The sequence below is a fragment of the Corapipo altera genome, unplaced genomic scaffold (genome assembly GCF_003945725.1).
Source record: "Corapipo altera isolate COAL_440 unplaced genomic scaffold, ASM394572v1 2, whole genome shotgun sequence".
Taxonomy (NCBI): Eukaryota; Metazoa; Chordata; class Aves; order Passeriformes; family Pipridae; genus Corapipo; species Corapipo altera.
In genome coordinates, this window is record NW_020884890.1 from 2,785,720 (window position 1) to 2,812,907 (window position 27,188).

Sequence of the window (27,188 nt, forward strand, 5' to 3'; positions counted from 1 at the left end):
CCAAGAAAATCCAGTCTAGTGGAAGGTACCTCTGCCCATAGCAAGAGGTTTGGAATTAGATGATGGTTAAGATCCCTTTTAACTCAAACCATTCTATGGTTCTATGATTCTATGATCCTGGAAAATCATCAGGATCTTATGTAAAAGTAAAGATCTGAAATGTCTTTTTTTTTTTTAAATTTATGACACTGCACATGTTTACATTATCTAATTAGAAATACTCTAGACACTGATCTCAGACCTGCAGAACAGTGAAGAGTATTTTCAGACAACACTTGAGGATGAAATGTTAGTGATACAACAGTCAACAGCAATTAACTTCAGTAGAGCAGTACCAAGTAGTTATCTTTTTCTTGTTGCCTTTCTAAGGAATATGTATAAAAATTTGGTTGGAGATGCACGCAACTTTAAAATTTCATAACTGCTTATATTTAAAGTAATGTTTTTTTGTTTATCCACAGAGTTGGAGTTATTTTATTTTTATTATATAGAACATATTTAGGAAACAGTATTGAACAACATATTGACCAAAATTTGGGATACACCAGCTTCAAGCTGCATTTGTGAACTTTCTAGTTAAAAAAAAAAAGGCATCTTTTTCCAGAAACATGAAATGCTTCCATTTAATCATATAGTCACTGTCTTTTTAGAGTCTATGTCATTGAGTACTACTCAGAAAATACATGTAGACTTATTGATTTACCTTATCTTGCTATAAAATAACATGTAAAAATCTGGTCTAGAGAGTTGGATTTTTTTTTGTTTACAAATAATGCCTTTCTATGAATCTAATCAGGTAGTTGGACATATACAGCAAGAAGTTTAGGTCTGATGTTATTTCTTCAATGCTATGATAAGAAAACAATATGGATAATACATGTAGTGTATGTAATAAACTTAATGTTAATTATATTCAGTTATAGAAGTTCATTATATATTATCTCTTTAAAAGTGACTATACACACTGACAGATAATTATAAATCCATGACAAATGACAAAATGTCTTATAAATCCAAAACAAGGAATAGCTATTAATCTGTGTGACTGCTGGGACTAAATAATGAATATGGTAAGTAAGCTGTCTGAGCAAGGAAATAATTTTTATGCTTGTCTTCTGCCAAAAGTTTGTGAAAATGAAAGTGGGAAATAAACAGAATGAGAAGACAGAAGATAGATTTCCAAAGCCCCTGAAGAAGTGTCAATGCTGCAAAAGAGAAGCATTTTTTTCAGAATGGGAAGTTCTGTTTGACTAGACCTGGCCAATGCAAATCAGCATGTATCAAACAAAAACAGTCCCAATCTGGGGCATGTAAAAAAGTGTCAGGTAAGAGAGAGAAGCAAATCCACACACCAGTCACAGACTGAGACAAGGGAATTTATTTATCGTGTTTCCTTAAATTATTTATTTCCTCTTGCTACCTGAGTATAAAATGAGTTCTTCTTTGGAATCACACAAAAAGCTTTAGCACACCACATGCTACATTTCAAGTACAATACTATATAGGGGAAAAGTGGAAGATCCATCAGTAGGCAACTAGCACATTTCTGTTCAGACTTTCCTAGTTCTGCAAATTGACAGAGGCATTGGCTGAATCTTTTTTTCATTCCATTGATGACCAAACCTTTTTACTCACAAATTCCTATATATAGATCAAAATACTGTGACAAGATAAAGAACATCAGAAATCACTGTTAATGTGGAAGTGGAGTATGAAACAAGGTTTATCTTTAATAATAAAGGAAGACAGCAGTCCCAGTAACAAAAACAAAGATTAAATTTAAATCCCACCTCTTGCCATTCCATATAAATTATTTTTCTCTACACCAGCTGTCATTTCTAATTTTAGGGTGGGTCTTCTCTTCCTCTGTTTTAACCGCAGTTTGTCAGTCTTTGAATATGCATTTTTGCTCTTTCTTTCTGGATTTAACCTCTTTCTGTTCCATTCTTCACAGTCATCTTCTTTATGCCTGATAAAATCAAGTTTTCCAATAAAGCACAGTTTAAGCTCTAAATTCTCTACCTTCTCTGCCTTTTTTTTCCTCATTTGCCATTCAACTCTGAATTAACCCGTTAACTATCAAAACAAACAAAATATCAGCTCATTTTTTATTGCACAGTGGCGTGACACTGCTGCCTTTCTATGAATTATTCCCTCTTCAAGCCACCATTTGATTTCTTTTGGTATCTTTATTAACTATAATTCATGCGAATTTCATTCAGCAGCAGAATTCATGATGTATAGATTATTTTATAATCCTTTGTGCCTTTTTTATTTATACCCACTAAGATACTGATTACTGGCTCTCAGGTTCTGCAGTTTCAGTTCTTTGCCCTTCTCTCTACTATGTTCATTGTTCTAGCCTATGTTTTAAATGAAACTCAGATTCTTCTGATTTAGCAACCTATCAGCTACTGAACAAGCTGGGATAAATCCCACAACCATGCTGAACAAGAAATTCCCCTCCTTCCTCAGTTATAAACCTCACTTCCTTCACTATCTCCGTTACTTCTGCTTTTCTGCACATTATGGAGTGTTGCAGTTGTATAGTTGCTATTCTCCATTTCACCTTCTCTTTTCTTCTTTCCAACAGCAGGTCTGTTCAAAAAAACCCACTTGTTTTTTAAAAGCCTGTTAATGTTATTTCATTAATATATCAGCTTTTCACTACCATGAATGTACAAGGACAATAAAGTGTAATCACCATGTAATATACAAAGGAGGGGGAAAAAATACCAAATCATTAAACCCCCCATTTTTAAATATATTTACTAATTTCAGGAATCTTAGCCATTCACTGTATGCGTTTACACAGCACCACTACAAAAGAATGCTCCTTCTAAATAAAATACCCCAGGCATTTATTCCTTTCACTATCCATTTCTTCAGTTTCTAACTCATAATGTTTCATGGCAACAAAGTATCGGATAAAAGTTTCACCTAATGCTTCCTTAATGCAGGAGTCTTTCTCGAGTGCAACAAGAGCATCTTCTAGTTTCAGAGGGACTGAGGAATGTTTCAGATCACCAGTGTGATTTTCTTCTTCAAGCATCTCATCATACCTAAGTCCCCTCTTTACTCCATCTAGACCCGCAGCAATAGTAGCAGCAAGGACTAGGTACGGGTTTGCTGCAGCAGAACTTAATTTATTCTCTATGTGAGTGCCTTTTCCACCATGACATTTGACATTAAAGGCACAACTGTTATCATTATATGCCCATTTTGCATTTACAGTCTCTTTTGATTCTTTACTGTATTTGGAATAAGGCTTACGGCAACTGGTGGTAGGAGCCATCAAGCAGCTGATAGCTGCTGTGTGTGCCAAGAGACCTGATAACCAGTTTTTTCCAAGCTCTGTTAGCTCCTCAACTCCGTAACCAGCAGAAAACAAATTCTTCTGGCCGTTCAAATCCCATAGGCTATGTGACAGAGCCCCTGAATTGTAGAATCCTGATTCTGAGAAAAAGCTAGCTACATAGTTATACTTCTTAGCCACCTCTTTTATGCCTGTTCTAAATGTGAAGGCACTGTCAGCAGCATCTATGCCAAATGCTGGATGAAAAGTGATCTCCATTTGCCCAGGCCCACTGGAAGAAGAAAAGCTTTCAATGTTGGCACCAGCATAATACATTCCTTCAATGAGCTCCTGAATGAAAGTCTGGTCATGGTTATTTAGTATTGTAGCTGCAGGAAAGGATATTGTCTTTGAATTTACAACCTCAGTAATGCCATAAATACAAAATTCATAAGTGAATGCAGACTGCAGAGAAAAACCATTGTCCTGAAGCTGGCTCAGCTGTTTCTTGGCAATGTGCCTCGGTGAGGTCATTAGCGGGTTGCCCAGCACAGTGAAGGAATCACATATCACTCTTGCAGTCTGCTCAGTCCAGGGTAGTATTCGAAACGTTGATAAATCAGGATTCAGAATTATGTCACAATTAAAATTGGTTGCATTTATGTAATCTAATTCATTATCTTTAGGATTCAGCGTCAGCTCAAGATAACTTCTGGGCATGGCAACACCATGAATTGCTTTTTCCTAAACACAGAGCAGAATGACATATTACCAAAAGAGCTCAGTGGTATTTTTATATATGTAAAATATGTAAAACTCAGACTCTCATCAAGAACAACAGTATTTTTCTTAAAAGAACACTAAAATGCAGCGATCACTAAAGTGGAAGGTAAGAGCCAGTTACTACATTATTATAAAGCAGAACAAGTTTCTGCAAGATTGGTACAAAAACTCTGGCATCAATTATCCTAATGATAATTTTTTAAATTTCCATAAAGTACTAAAACATTAGTTTTAGTTAAACTAAAGTTAAACACCTGTCTTGCATAGTCTTTATGTAATTATGGGTTTCACCACTTAGGTGCAAATTTTGCAAGTCAAACTTCTATCTATAGTTGGTCTATTTCGCTTCTACATCCTCTGAGCATTTTCTTCACGTAGACCCAAGTCACTACACAAGATTCATGGCGATATGAATTCAGACTGTAACTTCTCTTTAAATGCCATAACACGTACCTCAGCATTTTCCAGCTGCAACATTTAACAGGAAAATCTTACTTTCTGGACTTTAAAAGTTTGGGATAAAATGCAAGAAAGCACTTCCAAGTGAGAAAAACTCATAATGATATTTTCTTCCCCATTTGAACAGAAACCTTCAACTGATACAAATGGAATGCAGATAGAACCCCAACAAAGGTTTGTCTATTTTCAAACAAACACCTTTACAACTTACCTTACATTCAAATATTTATCTGATGAAAAAGTTATGTCAAGTTCTATCAAGCGAAATTTGGCTCATGTTTACATCCTACCTTTATTCTTCTAAGTGAAAGGATTGCCATTTGAGTGAGCAGATGAGAATAAATGTAGAAAGGGGCAAGTTCAGAACTGAAAAAAATCACATTTTGCCTATCCAGATGGAAAATTGTTGAAATAGTTCTAACTGCATATGGTAGCTTCTTTTAGTATTACTGAATGATTGAATGAAGTCTGTCATCTCTTAAGTAGGTGGCAGTCAACAGTACCAATTCTCCCTCTGGGACACCCATAACCAAAACTACACACTCTGGTGAATTCTGCTCCAAGATGTCTAAGCTGTCCATTTGGCAGTGAAAATGTGTTGAAGTTGATTACCCTGTAGTAGCACCTCTCCCTCCTCCAAACACCTCCCTGGATACCCCAAAAATTGCTCTTTACATATGCATATGTGTGCATGTGTGTACACATACACACTTTTTAGTGTAAAAAAATTTACGTAGTCACAGCTCCAATTTGTTCAGACCATAAGTAAGGTCAACACAAAAGTTGTCTTTGAACAAGCTGATCTAGACATTTGCATTTTGACATAGCAACTGAAAGAGAAGCAGCAATTAATGTACAACCCTTCACAAGAACTAAAATGACTGAGAAAAAGTTTATTTTGATAAAATCCAAATTGCATCAGAGAGAGCAAATGATATGTAGATGACACAATTGCAGTTTGGTAATATCTAAAAGGCAAATAATGAAAACACAGCTTAGGTTTCAGAAGGAACTTGAAACAAGAGTGTTCTTCATCTCTTCTTGTTCATATTTTTTTTACAATCACTCAGTAAAGTTTAAAATATTCATAGTGATATGTGAGTGAAAGTATAATTCAGTTATGTACATGAAGTACCACAGGAGCAATATACTGAAAAGCCTGATAGATCAAGGATACACATGGTGAGGATTGCTTCCTAATTTGATTCTTATTTCCTGAATCATTACTATGGCAAATATTGCTGCTAAGTCATCATGCAACTCAGTGCTATTTTCCTATGTTCATGACAGCTATAAAATTTCTCATAGATGAGAATGATTTTCATTCAGTCATTTTCTTTCTTTCAGTGTTTACTTCTTTCTTTTTGCAATTTACTGACGTTCAGTAAACCAAACCTTTTATAACGCATTGCACCTGAGATGATAATTCTGAGGAAAGAGATTATGAGAACTCCAAAGAACTGAAATTACCAGCCTTATTTAATTAGATTACTATTTGGCGGAACAGAGGAATAGATTATTGTAGTGATGAAAGAAGTCTAGATCCTTTGGGAACATGAGCAAATGGAGGGAACAGATAATTTGTTCTAAGTTTGAGCTGCTGCCTGCACTATGGAAAAAATATAATTAAAGCATGAGGGCATGAAAACACAAAAATGTACAGCAAGAAACCAAAAAACTTACATGAAAAAATCGAGAAGGAACATTCTTTGATCTTGACACTCCATGGAGGTCTATTGATTCAAATCTGACAAACTGCACGTTGTCCCTGGCCATCTGCTGCTTAATAAATTCAATATGAGAGAACAGGTGAAGGAGAGTTGAACTTCCAAGGCCGTTTACATCAGGGTCTCTGTTGAATGCTATAAGTGAAGAGGAATGTTCACATCAAACAAAATAATGAACACTGGAACACAGGTTGTTCTCCTAAAAATAGTGGGAAATTGTGGCATGGAGTGTAAAATCAAAAACTAGAAAAAACTATGGATGATAAAACAGTTTTGTAAATAAACACATATATTTTTCCTGGACAACCTGTATAAAATCCCTTATTTTTTGGAATGGCCTGTAACTTGAATTTTTTTTCAAGTTGAGAAGAGAACATGTGGTAAACCCAGGAATGTCTGAGGGATACCTCAGCTGGTTTGTTGAGTGTTTTTAGGAGCACAAATAGCAACTGGATACCTATTTCCTGCTGAAAACTGACAGAATACAGATGCTATGTTTCTTCAAAGACTTTGTAAACTGTGTGGTTACAAAAGCATGGTAAAAAGGGCACCTGTCTTCTACTAAACCCTTCTCGAGACCTCCTGAGGAGGACCGCATAGTGTCCTTCACTGCAGGCAGCAATTTTTAAGGGAAGTTTATGCATTTCTGAATTTTCTAGTATGGAGTTGTCTTCTTAACTGCATTACAGCAGCTGTAGGACCATATAAACTTTTTGACATGAAAGTCTGAGTATAATTTCCATAATGGAACAGAGAACTGGGCACTGTAACTTCCTTTCACCAACCTCTCTATTTCTCAGCCTGCTTCTCTTTTGAGTATCTATGAATTGTTATTACTCAAGTTAAACTCCATAAGGTATTAATTTTTCACTCAATACAATAAACTAAACAGACCAAGTGTAAAATTTTACATAAGACATAAAAAAATGTAAAAAAGAAATTTCTTTCTACATTTCTGGGAGAAAAGTCCTCCATTCTTCCTGAGGATTTGATCAGAAGAATTTTTGCAGATCTTTCAAATCCACAGTGGAAGATCACCATCAGCAGTCATTCATCACCACCCTTCAAGCAGAAGTTTAAAGCTGCATGCTGAGGCACTCTGAAGGTTGGTGGGAGCAATCCTAATCTCTCCAGTAGAAAATTACCTGAACTAGAGAAAATCTCCTTTAGCACTGGCCAGAAGGCACAATCACATCTTTTTGACCTCTCCTTTGGGGCAAGTGGGACTGACAGTTGTGAGGCTGTAAGAAGGCTCCCTAGCTGGCCCAAAACAAGGCTGTCAGGTTATTCCCTGAGAAGGTAGTAAACTCATCCACAGTCGTAGACTTCTCAGACTTTGAATATTACTGGAGCATCCTCCAACTTCAGATGGCAAGGAGGATAATTTAGGCCAGTAAAGTAAGAAGAGGTTAAGTAAGAAGAGTGCTCCCTGACAAATGGCAGGTGAAAGCACAGAACAAAATTTTAAGTAAATAGGAAAACAGAGTAAAAATTGAATAGGTAAAAGCAAGGAAAGAATTTTGTCACATCCATTTCTCTTTGTGACATCTTTCACTTTGGAAAGATTTACTAGATTTGACCTCTTTATGAATGTGATCATTATCTCGAAGTTTATTAACAGCTAATAAACTGTAGCTGTTTAATAGATTAACAGAATTTTTAAAGATTCTGAAAATCTTTCTACAGTTTATATCAAGAGGAGTTTTCTAGAACTCCAGAGACAGAAATCTGAGGGTCTTGCCTTTGGAAAAGCAGTGCTCAATCCCTTATTCTATACATGTTTAATTTCCTCTGCAAAGATGGTAGACATTTTCTGCCTACCACCTGTCACACTGAGATTTTTATGTCTTTGCATTATTCAAAATAAAGTTTGGCTGGCAACACTTGAAATCAGTCAATTTTTGATGTAAATTTTGCAAGTATTTCCTAAAATATCTTTAAATGTTCCCTGTTAAATTTCCATCTACTGAACAAATATTTTTCAAGTAAAAACATGTAAATCATGAAAAACAGCAACTTAAATTTTGATCCAATTAATTATTTAAATCAATATTCCTAAGACATATAAATTATATAAATCAGTATTCCAGAAAAACATAAATGTGATGTGAGTTCATATTAATGATGTATACATTTATTTAAAAAATAAAGCTACAAATGTACTTAATTTAAACATTTACCAATTGTAGGTGGTTTTCCAAATTTTATATATATATGTTGTCCTCAGACTAAAGTTATTTGACTAAATACATAAATACATAATTACATTATATGAACTAACAGAAATTAACAGAAAATTCCTATAAAGTAATGTTTTTTAAAGAATGTGAAGAAATTAGAAATTATTAACTGAAGAAGCAAGAATTTGTCTTCTTCAGTTGGACTCGTTATGATTACAGATGTATCTTTTTAAATGATGAGTCTAAATTGTATATATTGGTCTAGTATTAGTCTAAAATAAGTCTGTACACAAGTCTAGATCCCCTACTAGTCAAAAGAGAGATGCTTATTCATTTACAAGAGCCTTTATCCAAAATCTTTTAGAATGAATGGAAACAGTCATGCAGGCTTCACATACTTTTTAGAGTTCATCTTTTATATTATTTGCAGATTACCTTTCCCATTGAAATAATAAGTTTCTGTAAATTGTAAGATAGCTAAAAATATCATCATGACTTAATATCTCTGATTGGTTTTGGAAATATGAAAGGGGATTTGTTTCTTTAGTAATAATTAGTGAATAACTACTGACTATTTACTTTTCTCCAGCATAGGACCCCAAATTTTTTGGTAGCCACTAAATAAATCGCTGTCAAACTACATCCATGAAGCCAATTATTATTAAAATTTGGAAAGGTATAGTAGGGAACTGAGTACTCCGTCTTTATCCAGTTCATATAATTATTATCCAGTAGTTACTGGTAGATGAGGTAGCTAATAAGCAAGTATTTGGCAGGCCTAGTTGATTTGGGATCACAGTCTTGAAGTCTTATATTGTTATGAGTGAGAATTTTCTTCATAAGCAGAACTGTTTCCCTAGCTTTCTGAACCTCTAGAAGTAATGGCACTTTCCTTTTAATTTCAGAAAATCTACTTATGGAAACATGTAATTCAACAAGATGCTCAGATTTTTGTTCAAATTTTCATTTTAAAAATCAAATAAAAATCCAGACAGACCATCTTTCTTTAAGCAGATCCTTAGATATCTACACCAAATCATCAGGACACAGAAAAGAACTTGATGTTTGTTTGTCTATGGTTCTATCTGTATTTCCATTTAGGTCACCACTGAGAAATAATTAGTATTATTCCTGCTTCTATTGTAATTAGTACAAAATATCTACAAATGCAAACAACATATCTTCACTTATTTAAAACATATTAATAACACAAAACTAAAAATATTACCAAAAATTCTAAAAAATATAAAAATTATTATTATTATTATTTCTAGCAGAGGAATGGTGCCATTCTTATATTATTAAAGTTGAAATCACTCAGATTGCTGACAGCAGCTGACATGGGAGTAGGGCAAATAGTTGACATAGGATTCCCTTCTCAGCAACATAAAAATGCCACAACAGAAGAAAGTGTACATCCCAGATCAATCCCTCATTTTCTCTTTGTACAAAGGAATCCTTTCCCATGGTCCCTTATTAAATCACACCACAACAAAGCCAAACAATTTCTCAGCTCTAGAAGAGGTGACTGTGTCAAATTGAAAATGAAATAAAAAGAACATGATGCACGTTGCCAGGGGACTGGACAACCACAGGCACAGGTTGTCTTAACAAATGTAGTGATACTGTAAACTCTTCACTGAGAAACAAAACCACCAAAGGAGCATAAGGCAATAACAGCAGATACCAGCAAGTAGACTCCAGATACAAATCATGTGTTGGTGAAGGAGACGTTTCTATCAGTTCTCCCCCAGTCTCTTCCTCCTGCTGCCTCTCTAGAAGCACCAGTTGTGCCAGATCTACTTCCTCCTGATACAACTCTGCTACAGCCACGCAACTGCTTTGCAGCCGTCTCCTGCCCCATGACACACCTTGGGCAGGCCAGAGTTCTACACAGTGTCAGAGTGTCCTCCCTGTGCTCCGTGGCACTTTGTGGCACCTGTTACTGTCTCAGAGAGGCAGGGAAACAGAAACATTTGCAAGTGTTGAAATTGCTATGCCAGTCAGGGCAGGGTTTCATCATTCTAGAGCTGACTTTGGCACCAGCTAAAGGCACCAGTTAACAGGAAAGGTACAGTATTCTTTGCAAAATAATCTGTCTAAAGAAAATGAGGTTTGCAGTTCCTGACTAAAAAAATGGTCTTGTGGTTAGAAGCAGGAGGGTTAATACCTAAATTTGTTTTAATTTCTTCTCCATTCTCAGAAATCTAACACAGGGTGCTCTGATGATCTGTATTGAATCCCTTTATAAAAATAGATATGATGATATTCATTCATGATATAGTGCATGATATTCACTAGCAATGAGTCCCACAGGGTAATCACATATCTACACTCCTCTAAATTCTATGGAAATTCCTGTCAGAACTAATTTAATTACATCTGCTCGTCCTTATAGAACTCTGGTTTGTATTTTTAAGAATAGCCAGTTTTCTTGGTTTGTACAGCATGTTACTTACTGTTCTCACCTTTGCCTTCAAACATTAACTACTTCTATATCTCAAAACTTATATAACAGCTTTTCCTATACTAGGTATCTTTCTTACTGCTACTTTTCTATTCCCATCTGGTTTTTGACATGGCAAGTAGACATGAGTACTGGGTTGCATTTGAATGCACTATTGATGTGAACAGTGATCAGAAGCATTCTCAGCTGAAAACATGCAATTTATATTTCTTTTTCACCTAAAAAAAGTTTCACTGAAAATATTTACTGATTTAATTTCTGTAGTAAAGTGCAAAAAAAATTGTTTCCTACCTTGTATTTTACTCCCCTAAAAGACCCTTAACAGGGAAATAAATACATAAGCATACCAGAAAGCACGGGAGACACTAAAAATGTTTCCCCGATCTCTTTTAAGTGATACTTTCAATGTTTTTTTCCATCTGTTTCTTTGTCTCATGAGTCTGCTTTCTTTTTTAAACTTAACTGCAAAGCAGAGTTTTTACTCATTTGACCATGGAGAAGCTTACATTTTTCCTGAGTTTTATAGCTAATTTAGAGACCAACACACAGCTTCAATCATCCATGAATTATTCTTTCCAGTCTGAATGACAACAAAAAGACTTAGCTTCTCAGAGGGGATACATTGTCAAGAATCAAATGCAAAGTAAGTTTTTACTTCACAATAGATGAAACATAAAATAAATAACCTACATTTTTTTACATTCCAGGGTCTTTTGTAGAAATGGCTCTTCTGTACTGAATAAGGAAATCATCATAGTTTTATAGAAAAGTTAGAAAATATTTTAATTAGGTAGGATTAGTTGAAAGTAAAATGTTCAGGTGAAAGAAAATTAAGGTAATACCCAATGGAACTACCTAACTAATAATCCTGAATATGATGAATCTACACTGGCATATCTGTCTTCAAACTCAAACAGAAATTTTGGATTTGAGGAAGGAATCATTGAGCAAAATTGCATGAACTGAGGTATAAAATAATACAAACTAGGAAACCTCCTTTGGCCTAAGAATAATTGACCTAATTTAGACAAATCAAGTGAGAAATATAGAATCACAGAATAGTTTGGATTGAAAGGAACCTTAAAGATCAGTTAGTTCCAATTTCCCTTTCATGGGCAGGAACACATTCCACTACAGCAGGATACTCAAAGCCTCACCTCACCTGGCTTTAAACACTTCCAGAATAAAAGAGAAAAATTTGCTGAATGTGAAGTAAGGTTATATAGGAGAGATATTTTGCACAGTATTAAAGGTAAGAACTAAACTCTTTTTGAATATGTTGTAGAAGGAGAGGCAGCTGGCAGAGAAATCAAGCAGAAAATGCATTTCACTTACATTAGGTCTAATCTAACTCTTTTTGTAACCTTTCACTAATACTATAAAGAAAGTAAGCATCTCCAAAGGGTGGGAAGAATTACTGTCTGAATAAACTTTTCTCGCAAAGAATCATGGGATGACGAGCTTACTCCAGATATCAGAGATAGGTGAGTTGAATCTCACCTGAAAGGTGACAAAATAGATCAGAAAGTTTTGATAGAAGTCCTATTTGAGCCTTTTTGCTTTGTATACGTTAAGAGGACAAATGGAAAATCATACGGAGTCAGAGAACAGGAAGATTTCAGTTGTTGGTATGGAAGATAAAGGACTTAACAGTTTTGGTTTGCTTTAAAGAAAAAGAGCTGCTCTAAGAGCTTGTAGGACTAATGAAATCCACTCTTAAGTGTGAAATACAGCCTGTGTCTTCTTGATATTCTTTCCTTTAAAAAGACAAGTTAGTAAAGAAACTTAGTGTTTGGGGTCAGCAACCACATAACACTTCATGTGATTCTTGAAGCATTCAAACCTTCTTTTACTGTTCACTTGAAATTTCAACAGTCACTAGGTAGCTACTGGTGCCTGCAGCCATAGCTAAGACATATCTTCTTTCTTCAGAAATTTCCCTCTCTCTCAAACAGTTTCTGATCCCACGTTGGTCATATTTTCTCCTCAGCCTGTGTGATGACACCAGGCTCTGTAGGTCACTCTGACCATACCCAGTGCATGTGGTTGCCAAAACCATCTGCAGTCCCTGGCTGTGGAAACCCATATATCACTGTGACAGAGGGGAATGACACACCAAGAGTATGGTGTATCGTGATCCTTGGATGCTTCACATTGCTTGAATAGTTATGTCCTTTTGCCTCCTCTCTGGCTACCATGGTATTAATATTCTAATTTAGTAGCATGCAGAGCAGCATGCAATAAGATCTGAGTTCAGAGAGGTCAATATACAGTTACCTTATGTGCTATATATGGTATACATATAGCACATGCATTCATTCATGTCCATGTGCATGTAGTTACTATGAAGTGCTATATAATATTATATTAATGAAATTTCATATTATTCTATGCTGTTTGGAATCCTTCTTCTTTGTCTCCCAAGAATGCAAACACAGAACAGCTTAAGAAGCACCTGGTCCTTAATTACTATGTTCCAATTTGCAGAAGTGCATATCATTATCAGATATAGACACTTAGGCAAATAAAATTCCTAAATCCATGTTAGGGCAGTTAGTATATTCACCTAATTAGCTACATGTGTTAGCTTCTATGTTTCCATGGAAAACAGCTTTAGATTAAAAGAATTTTATCTTTAGCTTCAGTTCCAATTTCTCTGACACTGCCCAAGTAACATTTTTCATACTGACCCAAATATCTGACCCATCTGCCTCTTTTCTAATATTTTTCCCACATCCATGCACTTATTTTACAAAAGAGGTGACAAGAAACGAACAAAATGCACATGCAGCAATATTTCCACATCTTTCAATTAGAATTTGCGGAAAAATGTAGGGATTTATTATTTTAGAGAGATGTTAACTCTGTAACTAGAATGGCTGTATATCAATTCTCTGAAGTACTCTCGATCATTGATGCTCAGCTAGGTTTCAACCTGTCTGCTGCTGATCTCCAGAGATTGTCCTTAGCTGTGTACTTTTACAACCATAGTATATTCCTGTTTTGGCCATATCTCAACACTGAGTGAATCTCAAATACAACCTCTTGTAATTTTTCCAAACATTTTGGATTAAGTCTTCTGATTTGAGCAAGTTCAAATGTTTGAAAACTTGAAAATTGTGAGAGGTTGTATTTCAGATCTACTCGGTGTTAAGATATCTTTAGATTCAAGACTTCAGGAACTTTGTTAACTGAAATATTTACATAATGTTTTAGTTATAAAAATAAAATATTTAGGACTTGATCTTGTCAATCTTAATAAATTATCACTGGCAGCAATGAAATACTGTTTATGCAAAGGTTCATTAAAGAGTGCAAAATTTTATCTAAAACTTTCTTCTCTTCAATTAAGTTATTGAATCTATTCAATGAAAATTACATTTTGAACACATACATTTCGTATTAAGAAACTATTTCTGTGCATTCCATTTATGAGTGGAAAAGGCACAGTAAGCCCTACAACTTGTTGGTCAAAGTCAAATAGAACGCAAGCCTCATGAGAATCCATAACTTTTTTATTTTTAATGCACTTTTGATGAGAAAAAATAGTTTTCTCCCATTTTCCTTCATATTTAGTTCTCATCTGTAGTTCCCTTACAGTCAATGCTGCCACCAGTGATACAGAGTAGGATTAACCCCAGGTAGCTTTAGGCATCTCAGAGTTAGACAAACAATTTTAATTAATCATCACAGGACTTCTTTCCCTGAGTGGAAAGATACCCCCACCTCCAGAGGTCAATTTCTCATCAACTTCTAGTACATCTTTGAAGACAAAATGCCTGCCTTTACTGACTAGGTGATAAATTTGGATTAGCTACTTCATGTTAAGGGGCTAAAGCTGGGTTGAAATCTCCCAGTGGAATCTACAATTAATCTCATCAGCTCCCTGTATCTTGTAAATGATGCTATGACAAAGAATTCCTATGTATTGAAATATATTTGCTGGTTTTGCAGACAATGAGAAAACAGTCATAACCTAAATGTGACAATGCATTTTGCTAACCTTTCAGCAATGTGAAAACCAATGTAGTGCGGAAAGGGAACAGTATCAAGTGTAGGCTGAACAATAATCCTCTAACTTCTTTATTCTAATAGATATGAATAGAGAGTGGTTCAAGTGTGAAATATTTTTTCAAAGCTTTATATTTCTCATGCAGTGACCTGAGTTACAACTACTAATGTTCATGTGTATCTTATTTAGACTTGTTGAAACTGGGTAACACAGAATGTCTACTGAAAAATTCTGCTGTAGCAAGAACAATTGATATGTTCAAATTGTCTTTTTTCAGAGTAGGTACACCAATGTCCCTACCCATCTGACAGGGGATTTGAGAAAAATCAGAATAAATTAATATCATTGTAAACATTTAATTTCTACTGTTATCTTTTATTACGTAGTTAATGATGGGTGAAGCATTTTATCAATGAAGAGATTAGTATTTCTTGTATTAGTGAGATAAGTCAGAAGGTAAGATATCTGTTCTGGAAAGATAACAGTATGACCTCAGATTGATGCTTATGGAAATGTATTCATCTGATATCTATTCAACTAGCAAACTGTTTTTTGTGAGTTTCCTGGAAACGGAACAACAAACTGCTCAAGCCCATTACATCATCACAGCTAATAATAGCTTTCAGTTTGCTGATCCAGCTAGCCCAGAAGTATAGCTTTTACACTTTCAAAGAAATCACAGCTTATTAGTAGCAATTGTCTCTATAAACACTTCCAAAATGAACTTATTGAACCACAGGAAAATAAGGGGGAGTTCTCTGCCTCATTTGTTTTTCTTCCCCTATAATTTATATGAGATGTTTTTGCACTCCAGTTCTCTAACAGGACAAATAATTGAAAACATCATCCCTATAAGGGAGCAATTTCTGCTGCTGGAAATGTTAACAAAAAAAGAAATTTTAAGAAGCCCAGATGCCATCAGAGTTTTGCAGTGTCTAGCAGACTTGGGAAATTCTGCCTGCACTCAGTTTAAATGAGGAAATATTTCTGTTTTAGTGAAAAAAATACACGACCACTTCTGCATGGCAGTTTTTGGCAGGTAGCTGGGCTTTATAAATACTTCACTTTAAAAAAAAAAAAAAAGCATCACAGATGTAGAGCACAACTTCCAATCCATCCTGATCATACAGAAACCACAGGTGTCAGTTCTCTCATGCACTAGCTCTGACTCAAGTTTGCAGATTAACAAAACACCACAAAACAACAGGAGTATTTTCTTTAGCAGGAGAGTAGGTGATGTTTAAATATCCTTACCAGCGTTGCCTGTGGAGGAGTCAAACTGAATCTCAGGTGTTGAGTTTTCTGCAGGTGTAGAAGCTGCCGGTAGTCCCAGAATAAGTTGATCCACGTTGCTTCCCACTGGTTGCTGCTGATCAGAGCCGGCAGAGCTGAGGATCAGGAGACTTTTGCTCTGCTGCCCCACTCCCTGCTTGTGGAAGCTGTAATACTTTTGCTTGTCCTCTCCAAAATGGGGACTAAAAGTCTCAAAGGGTTGGCCCTGCTTGTCAGCTGCTTTCTCCCAGGGTTTCAAATTTTTCTGAGCAAAAGTGCCACCTGCCTTGCCACAGAAATAGGGTCCATGAGAAGGCAGAGGACCTTCACTCAGCAGGTATTTCAACTCTTGTAGACTTTGTTTAGAAATGCCAGGTGCCCCTGTGAAGGACTCAGCAATATTGTTCCCTTGTATGGATACAGCACCACCCAGGGAGCCCATCTTTGTCACATGAAACTTTACAACTTTTTCTTCCATACCACCCTGTTCTTCTGGCTTAGCCCCCACCTGCTCACTGCCCCTTTCCCTCTGCATTGCCTCTGTGCAGCCACCTTTCCCCGCACTCCTTGCAGACTGTATACCCGTGGGCTGCTTCATCTGAGCTACTGTATCTATTTCCTCCTGCATTTTTCCCACTGTTTTTTTCCCAGTGTCAGCATTTTCTTGGGTTTCTTGTGTTTCTCCAGATGTGTCTTCTTTCACAGCACTGCCAGAATTGGAATTGTCATCACCCCCTCTGTCCTTTTGTACTGGAGGAAAGGTAGTGGGGTTTTGGAGAGACTGGGCTGATGGTGGTTCTGAGCAACCAGTGGTTCCTTTAACGGGACAGGGCTGTGGGATTTTTGAGGTGCGGGACAGCTCCATCTTCTCATTTTCTAAAGGAGGAACATACTTTGTAGGACCTTTGATTCCCTTTTTCTTTCTGAAACCACATATATTGTTGCCATCAACTTCATCACTGTCACTTTCAGATGTGTTCTGTAACCAGCAATAAAATATACAACCAAATAATATGCATGAATGAAACATGGCAATGGAGCACTACCACCAGCTGCATTAACCTTGTAGCACTTCCATTAGTACTTGCTGGTGCAGGTCTCTGTGGGCACTTATTTTGATTCTTAAAAGTTCTCACAGAATTCTTTTTCTTACATTTTAGAAAAAAATCAGTGAAAATGCTTTCATAATATAGTTTTTAGGCAGATTTAGTAGGTTGTAATATAAGAAAGAGTACACTGTGTGACATCGTTTGCCAAACATATGTCCTTTAGATGTGAAAAAAATGTATTTTAGTAGTTACATTTAAGTATATTCCTGTTCATATTAAAAGTGTTGTTATTTATAAAGGAAATGTATTACCCTGAAACACAGAATACAAGCAATGCTTATAATTGCGAAGATTGCAACCTGAAAATAAGTGGCATTTAAATTAATTTCAGAATCTAATTTGGGCAAATAACTGAACTTGAAGAGCAGTGGCCAAGAAGAAAATCTTATAGTTGGATGTATAAACAGGAAAGAACCTGAAGATGATGTTTACCTTTATATACGACATAGATATAGTTTCTATTGTAGTGGTGAGGGCAGATTTTAAAATGGGTCAAAAAAATCAAAACCAAAAAAATCAAACCCAGACACATTCAAATTAAAAAAAAATACCACACATTTTAATATTGTGGGTGCCTAATTATTTCACACACTGTCAAATTAGAGATTGAATTCTCCACCTCATATCTTAAAAAAAGACCCCCTAACATAGTTTAACCAAAATATAAATCACTCCATAGCCAATCACAAACTGTTATATTGCTTATGAATCTACTCAACTGTAGACTCATTGTCTATGCATCTATTCAAGCATGCATTTAAGACATATTAACAGTCCTTGGTTTGCTTGGATTGGGCTGGAATTAGCACCTGTAAGGAAATCAAGGGATATCCTCTGAACGAGATCATTCTTTACCTTTTCCACAAAGGAATAATCTGTACTCTCTCCAATTTCTGAATTTCCAGAAGAAGGGATCTGCATAAAAGCAAAGTGAATGCCAGTCTGGGTAAAGCAAAAGAGATTCCTGTTGGCAGACAAAAGCACGTAGAAGAAACGGCAGGAGCAGCTAATATGCATATGGAAGGAAACAGTTATATGGCCCCCATTGAGGTAAATAACAATTCCCTTTCTCTACATTATTTCTCCCTATTTTCACTATTTTCCCATTATGCTATTTTCCATCATTATCTATTCAAAAAGGCTTATGACTTCTCTCCTCACACAGAACTCACAGAAATATTTCCTTCCTCTCTCCCCTTGCCCCAATTTTCCATGACACGCTGTATGTGCACCTTCTCTGGGAGCTTGCCAGGACATTGCTGTTAGCGCGGAAGGCAGTTGGCCACCAGCTCTGTAGGGAAGATAAGCCACTCTGTGCCTGTAACTTCCATGCACATATCTTGGCAGTGATGTGCTCGTGATACCCACTTGCAATCAAAACCAGCTATTGACACATTCACAACAGAAATCCATGTTTTCCCCAGTTTTAGCACTCAGTTTTCAATGAACCCATTTCTTCATCCAAGAGCTTTTGTTTATTTCCATAACAAACCCCATGACAACCCATAAAATTATTCTGGATGTTTGCCGATACCCCTACACATTCACTCATGCAGAATAGATCTAATTCCTACAGCTCTGCATCATTATGGAATAGAAATATAATAAAAGAACTCTTCTGAACAGCAAACCAGACAAAAACTGACTATTATTCTGAATTATAATGAAGAATTTTAATACCTCTCTTAGTAATACAAGAAAGGGGATGAAGCTTGGGAAGATAAAGTAGGAATGGAGGACCAGTCTCTGCTTAATAGAAAAACACAAAGAATCTTAAAATACTCATCATATTAAATTTATAGATATATACTTTTTTGAGATAACTTACATAAGAGTTCCAACTATAAAAGCTATAGTCATAAAAATATTTTATCTTGCAATTAATTTATGAAAAATATTTATTTAAATATATTTTGTGGTAGAGGCTGTCATCACTAATATATATTGATTTACAACTTATGAAGTTTTCAGAATTCTTTTGTTTTCTTTGAATAACTTGAAACTAATAAGATAACCGCAACACTATATGCATTTCTGCTTTATAATGTATTTCTGCTCTCTGTCCTGATAACCACCAAAAATTTTAAAGTTAGATGAAGTTTTTGCCTGTTGTCCCTATGGTATATCTTTGAAAAATGCTCAGTAAAATGATTGAAGGAAAGTTAAGCACACCTTTTTATTTCACATCTGTGTACTGAAGTCAGATAAAAGATCATGTATCTATAGCAAAATGCCAGAAACCTGTCTATTCACATAATTAGCCATTCTAAAGGATTTAGTGAACACAAGGTAGCATTCCCACATTATAATCCTTACCAAAATAAATTCCTTCCTAATAGAGATGAGCAGGATAAGGACTGATCACTGGTAAGTTTGTTAATTCATTCGAAACAGATCTCTAATAACTGATGTATCTGTAGTAGTTTGCAAAGAGTTTCTTTTCCATGAAGAGATAAACTACGGTACTTCATTTTGATTATAGACCCAAAGATATACTGTGCCCATTGCTCTTAAACAAAAACAGTGATAATTTTTACCTTCAAATAAACAAAACTCTTGCAATTATACAGAGAACAACCCATGCATTACTTTAGGTCCTCAGCAGAAGGCACACTGTAACTTTGTGCAGGAAAATGACTCTTTCTTTCTAAACAAACTCAGACATTTAAGGACTTTCATTTAGAAATCATTCTCCATGTTTTCTGCAGCGAAATAAACAGGCCTGTTTATTTCAGTTTGTTGTAAGGTACCAATACAACATCTCTTCATATTAAAGACAGTCATATGCACAAGCTATGACACAGCCTTGCTTGTCTAGTAGGTTACACAGTGTCTACCATCAGAAAAGGCTTACTACCTGGGCACAGAGGGGAGACCACCCAGGAACAGGACTTATGAATTATCTGTTTAATTTTTTATTTCTTGAAAAGTTTTTTTTTTATACAGAAGACGGGTGGTTAAGTGAAATAGCACCTTGAGAGAGATACAGTGCAAGAGAGCTGGATACAAATTATTACTTAATTTCATTGAACCCCATGTCCTGCTAAGCTGAAAGGAAAGCAAAACAGTCATGGTTTAAATATGACGAAAGTTCTGACTACTTTCAATTTCCTTTCTGAAAGTTCCTACATTTTTGTTACTCTTTGGCAACAGTACCAGGAGATACCCAGGCTACTTGAAAGTTATTTTACCCACATTTGTTTCATCAGCATTCAATTTTTGTGTGCTTATTTTCAAATATTTACTGGCACCTTAAGTCAGAGGTCTTAAGTTTTGTAATTTGTTTCTCTGTCTTAGCAAGTGAATGTTTGGGCAGTGACTCAAATATTCCTGCCAGAAGAATTAGGTCCAAAATATAAACATTTTGGGCCACATTATGCAACAAATCTGAGATTTAGATTTTTCTTTCTAAAGTTTTATCTGACGTTATTTGCCATTGATAGGGTTTGTTACTTCCCCAAGGTCTGATTTCTGTTTGGACTACTTGTCCCAGTGCCGCTACTTGTGTTGGCACATCGATCCCCTCTGCACTGGAATTTGCGCCTGGCAGGACCTTAGGTAGAGGTGGACCAGCTCAAGTCCTGCAAGAGGCAGAAAAAGTGGTGGTGGACCAGACTACATTTCCCTTTATGGATAACCTCAACTCACACAAATAACAGCTTTGCTAGTCTTCACTGTGTACCTGCTGTGTCACTTTGAATACACAAGAGTCTGGACATCTCTGACTATCAACAGAGCATAAGAGCTACACTTATGCATTACAGCAACATATTAAGGCACCATGCAGGTAGGAAGAAGAGAGAATAGAGGACAATAGCAGCAAGCAAATATTTCTGCACTGTGCAGATGGAATTGCTTGTACTACTTAAATACGTACCACTTCTGACATGCGATCAGGATTCTACATTTGAGGGATATTTTATACCTTGTGGTAACAGAGAAAACAAAAATCTAAAGCAATTTTTCTTAAATAATTTGTGTTCACTTTTAGGCTTTGTACAGCTCTGGAGTGGAACATTAACTATACCATGAAATATGGTACTGCCAAAAGGCAGTTCATCTGTAAACCTGCCAATCCACAAGCTGAGAGTATTGGAAATGTAAAGTGTTGCCTTTGGGAGGAGTAACAAATGTTAAGGTTTTTGGTGTGCGAAGCAGAGGTGAAAATCCAGGGCAATTCTTGAACTTTTGCCTTAAAAAGATTTTACAGGTGACTGAAAATGTATCTATGGTGTTCTATGAGGCAAATTCAGAGGCTGCAGATGAGACCATCTATTTTCCTACTTTTTGTTTGTGTCATGACTTCAGGCAACACTGCAAACACTATTGTGGTTTATAAACCTCTCTCGAAAACATACTGACAAAAAGAGACAGGGAAATGAGAAAAAGAAACCCACAGTAAAGCTTTTGAAAGGGGAAAAAAGAGAGAAATGGAGTTAGTTAAAATTCTCTGAGTAACTGTAGACAAATAGCTGCAGGAGGATTTCTATCACAAGAAAAGGTGAGAGACAAGGTGCAACTCTATCAGGAGCTTTAGTATATCTAATCAGCAGAATAACCCAATGTTCCTGCTACTGGCTACCCAATAAAGTGAAGCAAGCATTCAATAAAATGCACTGGCGTCTCAGTCACATTCTTGTTTTTTGTTTCAGATCACTAACTGATTTTAGCCATTATTTTAACTGACTGATAAGAGGTCAAATTCTGATGATCATCCTGAGCTGGTGCTATAGATTTTTCAAGAACATTTTGCAAAGAACATTAAAATGTCAAAATTTGGTATAACTAAGAAGTAAGAAAGTATGGGAAACTAAAACAAAAAAAAATGTTGAAATATATAAGGTTTGGTTGGCTAAATTTTTGTTTATGAAAAGTTAACTATTTCACTTTGGTTTGATTTGTTTTCTATCATATAAAACACTGTTGAGAACCTGAAATTAAATGTTTCCAGTCTAAAAAAATCTAAAACTATTGTTCAAGTAATGCTGACATGATATTATTCACATTGTTTGAACTTTTTTCCACTTCTAATTCAAAAGTCACAGTTTTCCAAAGTATTGCAAATGCTGTGAAACTCTAAATGATGAGGAACCTTTTCTGTCCCACTCTAGTTGTTACTGGATTACCCTTTACAGCTCCCCCAGGTTGGTACATCAAATTTATTTAGACTTTATATGTAGTAATGAATTTCAAAAACTTGAAGCCAAGTCAGCAGGAGATGCTGTTTAAGACATCACACAACAGAACCCATAAAGCAAGTAGCCCCATGTCCAAGTGCTTTCCCTGCCCCTTCCCCTGGCATGTGGAAAGCATTGCTCAGCTGCTCCCCCAGCAACCATGGAGCAAAGGAGCAAAGGATGCAGAAACAAATTATGTACTTGTGAGAATTAATGCAGCTCCACTGGAGTCACCAGAGCCACAAAGATTTAAACCAGGAGAGAATTTGGCCATGGAGTTGTATCAAGGACAACACAGATATTTACACAAGGAGTATCTCCAGGCACAGAGAGGGATTTTGGCTCTTGGGCACAATGCTAAAAGAATGCATGTGATGATAAACAGACACTGGTGGATTGTAAGCTAGAAACATGAGGATCACAGCATGTTGTCAAGATATTGCTGTGACTAATTTCTCTCTCAGTGACCTTGTTTGATGAAGTGGTTCTTTGAGAGTGATTTACTGCTACAAAAACCTCCTAGTGAAGGACCTGAAAGTTGCATAAATATTAGATACATCTGATTATTTTGCAGTTGGAGAAGCTGAAGCACAAATTTTCCATAGGTCAAGGGAGATGTGTGGCAAGGTGAGGAGCAGAAGAAAAGTCTCCTTCCTTCTTTAAAACTTTTAAATATAGTCAAGAGTATTAACATTCTTCATGTGAAAATGGATGGAGTAAGGTTAGTTCACAATATTGTGCTACTTATTTGCAAATCCAACATCTGCCTTTATCCACTACACCCATTCAAAGCCTTCACACTACATACACCATTTTCAGATGAGCTTCTCAAGGTCATTGATTCTCTTGCTGCCTCAAAGCATCAGAGTTGTCCTTGTGACAAGATTATTTGCGATTACTTTCCCTTGGACTATGCCACCTGCACTGGGTTTAAAAAAAAATACCTCAAGTAAGGCAGAGCCTTAAAATGCATAAGCTTATCCTGCCTTCACAGTGATTTGGGACCACAGAAGTACAAATTCAGGACTAGAATCTGTTTTAAAATAAAGTCATAGAAACTGAGCATCTCCACTTAAGTAAGTAGCCTAACTCAGGAGTGTCACTTTCTAATCCATGTCAGATCCTGGTCCACAAATTGTAGTGCTTTCATTTACATTAATGAAGTCAAAGCCAATCTGTTTTCCCAGGAATATTAATAGGATCCGATTTTGGACATCTATTTCTGTTACTCTTGATAAAGTTAGAAATTAAATCAATAGGAACTAAAAATGTGTTAGAGTTGCTTCCTAAAGAAAACGGTTTTTTTCAGCTTAAACAAGAAACCTTTCTTTGACCTGCATTTCCTTCAGAATTAAACCATGCTCAACATACATGCATGAAGAGCCTCCCACATAATTCACAATTAAGTATGCACTCACTTGGAATCTTGAGATGTATGGCAGAAGTATTTTATGTCAGTATATCTGCTCAGAAATCATTCATGATCAGTCTCTTACCTGCTGAGTAAGGTCTTCCTTTTTGTTCATGTCCACTTCATTCTAGTTCATGTCACCATTAGAAATGGTCTAGTAAAAATATAGTAGAAAGACATCCCATATTTATAGGCACAGATACAATAAAGGTTAGTTCAAACAGAATTGCTGTAAAGTTCTTTTCCCAGAAGGCCATGCAGATAACAAGCTATGAAGAGCAACCCCAACACGTCACAATCAAGAGCACTGCTTTCTGGAACAGAGTTAAAGTAGTACACTGACAAACACACATTATTAGCTGCCTGCCTGCCTGGAAACAAAGACAACTGAGTATAAAACCGTTTTGCTCAACTCTTCTCCTCACAAAAGGCTTTTGTCCTGTAACAAGCCATTTCTGTTCTGGAATAGAAGCTATTGTTAGGCTCCTTAGAGGTAAAACCTATACTGGGCATTATAACAGCAGTATGTTTTTGAGGCACATGAACAGGGATTTGAAAGGCACAGCACACTGCAAGAACAGCACGCAGCACCAGCCTATTATTCTAGATGCTTGCATATTGCTAATTAATATCTGGTTGTATTATAACAGGGGAGGGGTCTTTTTTGAATTAGATCTCTCAAAATATTTTAAAGATTAGATAATGAAGCTTGTCTTTCTTAAGTTTTTTTATTTATCAGGTTTAATATGAATTCAAACAACTGTGTTATTTTCATTCAAGTTCCTTTAGCTGACGTAACATTACAGGATGGCCATATTGTGTGTCCTTACAGCAACCCTTCTTGACAACCCATCACTCAATACATTCAAGTAAATATGAAATTCAGATTGGCTTTTATCTATGTGAAACTTGGGTTTGGCATTTTTTAATAATTTCAAAACAATAAAATTAAAAAATAAAAATAAAAAAAGTTTGTTAAAATATCAAAATAAAAATAATGACTATGCATTAGGAACTATAATTCACAAAAATCTTAGGCATTGACAGTCAAATGCATAAATATAATTACTCCAGCCCCAAACTGGGATTCTGAAAATCTTTCCTTTTCCTGGAGATACTGAAAGGCCAGAAATCTGACCTTTGTGACTCTATCTGTGCAATTTCTGTAACTACCCCATTCTGAACTACTCCACTTGTCACAGAAAAGAGCAGGTAACAACTGAAAGTTTATTAGCATTCAAGAAACAGGCTACCTCATAAGACTTGATATTTTGTCAACCAGACATTAAAAAAATCAACACCCATCACGCAATAAGACCAGGTTCCTGTAAGATAGATGGGATGGAAGTCAACATTTTGCTTTCAGAATACTTTTTCCAAAAATGTTGGCCTCAGGCTGTCATCATACAACAGTTAGTACAATTGCACAGTTCCTTTCAATCCTAACATTAGCATAAATGTGCTAAAAAATGTGGGTTTTTTCCAGTTTATGCTGGTTAAAAAGACGGATTTAAGATCACTATTAGTAAACACAGTTCCTCAAGCGTGTACCATGTAGACTAATATTTTCATAGCAATATGTTCTTTGTGGCATCACAGGAAAGGGAGCCTCAGAAAAACAGTCCAGAACAATGTTTTCTGGAGAAGAAACATGAAATGATCCCCTTATTTTAGAGTGTGCCTAATTATTTAATTTAAATATGCTGGGCTTCAACCACGATTTATCAAACACTGATCTAAAAATATAGACACTTCAAAAATATCACACAGAACAAACATCACAAAACAATTACTTAATGCTTAAACTACAGATACTTTGTATGCAGTATGATGAATAAGTGGTAATGAGAAAGTGAAAACTGCTCATTATCCCATTAGTGGCTCTTCATCAGCTACAGTAGAGACAGCTTGTCTGAGGACAGCTACTGTGGCAAACAACCGCCAGCTTAGGGAAGCGCCTGGCTGGTGAGCTGAGGGCAACCTTCAGGCACACAACTTCGCCATTTTCGTGGCTTAGAACTACTTCTGATTCCAGCTACTGGTGTTAAGGTGGGTTTTTTCACTGCTTGTACTCTCCTCCCATTCAATTTGGTTCTTCCAAGGGGAAAATTTCTATATACTCTGAATTAACATCATTTTAAGCAGGAAAGAATCAGGCTTCGAGGGACCCACTAGGAATTTTTTCTTCCTAACTAGTTACCTTCAGCTGTGAAATCAAAAAATGTTTCTTCCACATTCAGAAAGCTTCAAAATTAGAGGCCTTTTAAAGTCTTATAGTATTCTTACAACATGTGGAGATTTCCAAACTGGTGCCAGCTGGCTGGTGACAACTAACATTCACACCGTACAGTACTGTATGGATATACAAAATGGGTTTTGCCCAGACCTATCTCAAGAGCTTTTGAGAACAAAGACTTTTGAGCTCCCTAGTTCCAAGACTGGCAAGTACCTGGCCAGAAAAAGGAGATGTTCGCTAAGTCTTCCCCACACCATCATAAACCTATAAAATTCTGTACTAACACCTAAAGGTATCTTTTTCAGGTAACATCTGGAATCCAAAACCAAGTCTGGAGGATATTATCTTTATCTTTGGAAAAATTTTCAGCATTGTGCAGCTGAAAAGGAATTCTGTACTGGGTGTTTATGCTTACTTTAAACTTCATTACTTCTGAGGATTAAAATTTGACCCAAGCTTTATTAGCCTAATTACCTAGATCTTTTGATGTATTTGTGCTACTGCACCATAACTCCAGTATCCTTTATTTTTATCTCCTCAGTAAATCTGTCCACTCTAAAACTAAATTCTTCATGTTATCTGCATGCAGAGAACACTCTGTTTTACTTGTATTCATATGTGTTTATTCCTTTTCCTTTGGCAGATTATTCGTCCTGTTCTTTTACTCTTCTTTCATTTAATAAAGTATACTTATCTAGGGTACAGTAGATATATGGTTTAAAATCTACTTGTGCCTGAATGGATTTAAATATATAATTCTGCCCTTTATACTGACTCCCTTAATGATTCAAAGCTGCATTAGGAGAGGTTCAAACTCAAAAGTAGGAAACGTTTCTTTACAGAGAGGGGATCAAAAACTGAACAGGCTTCCTAGAGAGGTGCCAATGCCCCAAGCCTGAAAGCGTTTGAGAGGCATGTGGGCAATGCCCTTAACAATATGCTTTAACTCTTAGTCAGTCCTGAAGGGGTCAAGCAGTTGGACTAGTTGGACCGTACATCCCTTTCAGCTAGAACTATCCTATCCTATCCTATCCTATCCTATCCTATCCTATCCTATCCT

General features: G+C 36.1%; 1 protein-coding gene across 2 annotated transcripts in view; it reads right to left on the reverse strand.

Annotated features, from left to right (window-relative positions):
- Positions 1–1,384: 1,384 nt before the first annotated feature.
- The window catches only part of LGSN (lengsin, lens protein with glutamine synthetase domain), a 90,930-nt gene continuing 65,126 nt past the window's right edge, over positions 1,385–27,188 (reverse strand). For both annotated transcript variants that reach the window (XM_027644793.1, XM_027644794.1), the window contains 5 exons: positions 23,978–24,046; positions 18,160–18,219; positions 16,178–17,174; positions 6,221–6,399; positions 1,385–4,039 (listed from right to left, as the gene is read on the reverse strand). In XM_027644793.1, coding sequence (XP_027500594.1) covers positions 2,840–4,039; positions 6,221–6,399; positions 16,178–17,174; positions 18,160–18,219; positions 23,978–24,007 — 2,466 coding nt within the window. In that variant the 5' untranslated portion in view covers positions 24,008–24,046 and the 3' untranslated portion in view covers positions 1,385–2,839. The remainder of the gene's footprint in view (positions 4,040–6,220; positions 6,400–16,177; positions 17,175–18,159; positions 18,220–23,977; positions 24,047–27,188) is intronic.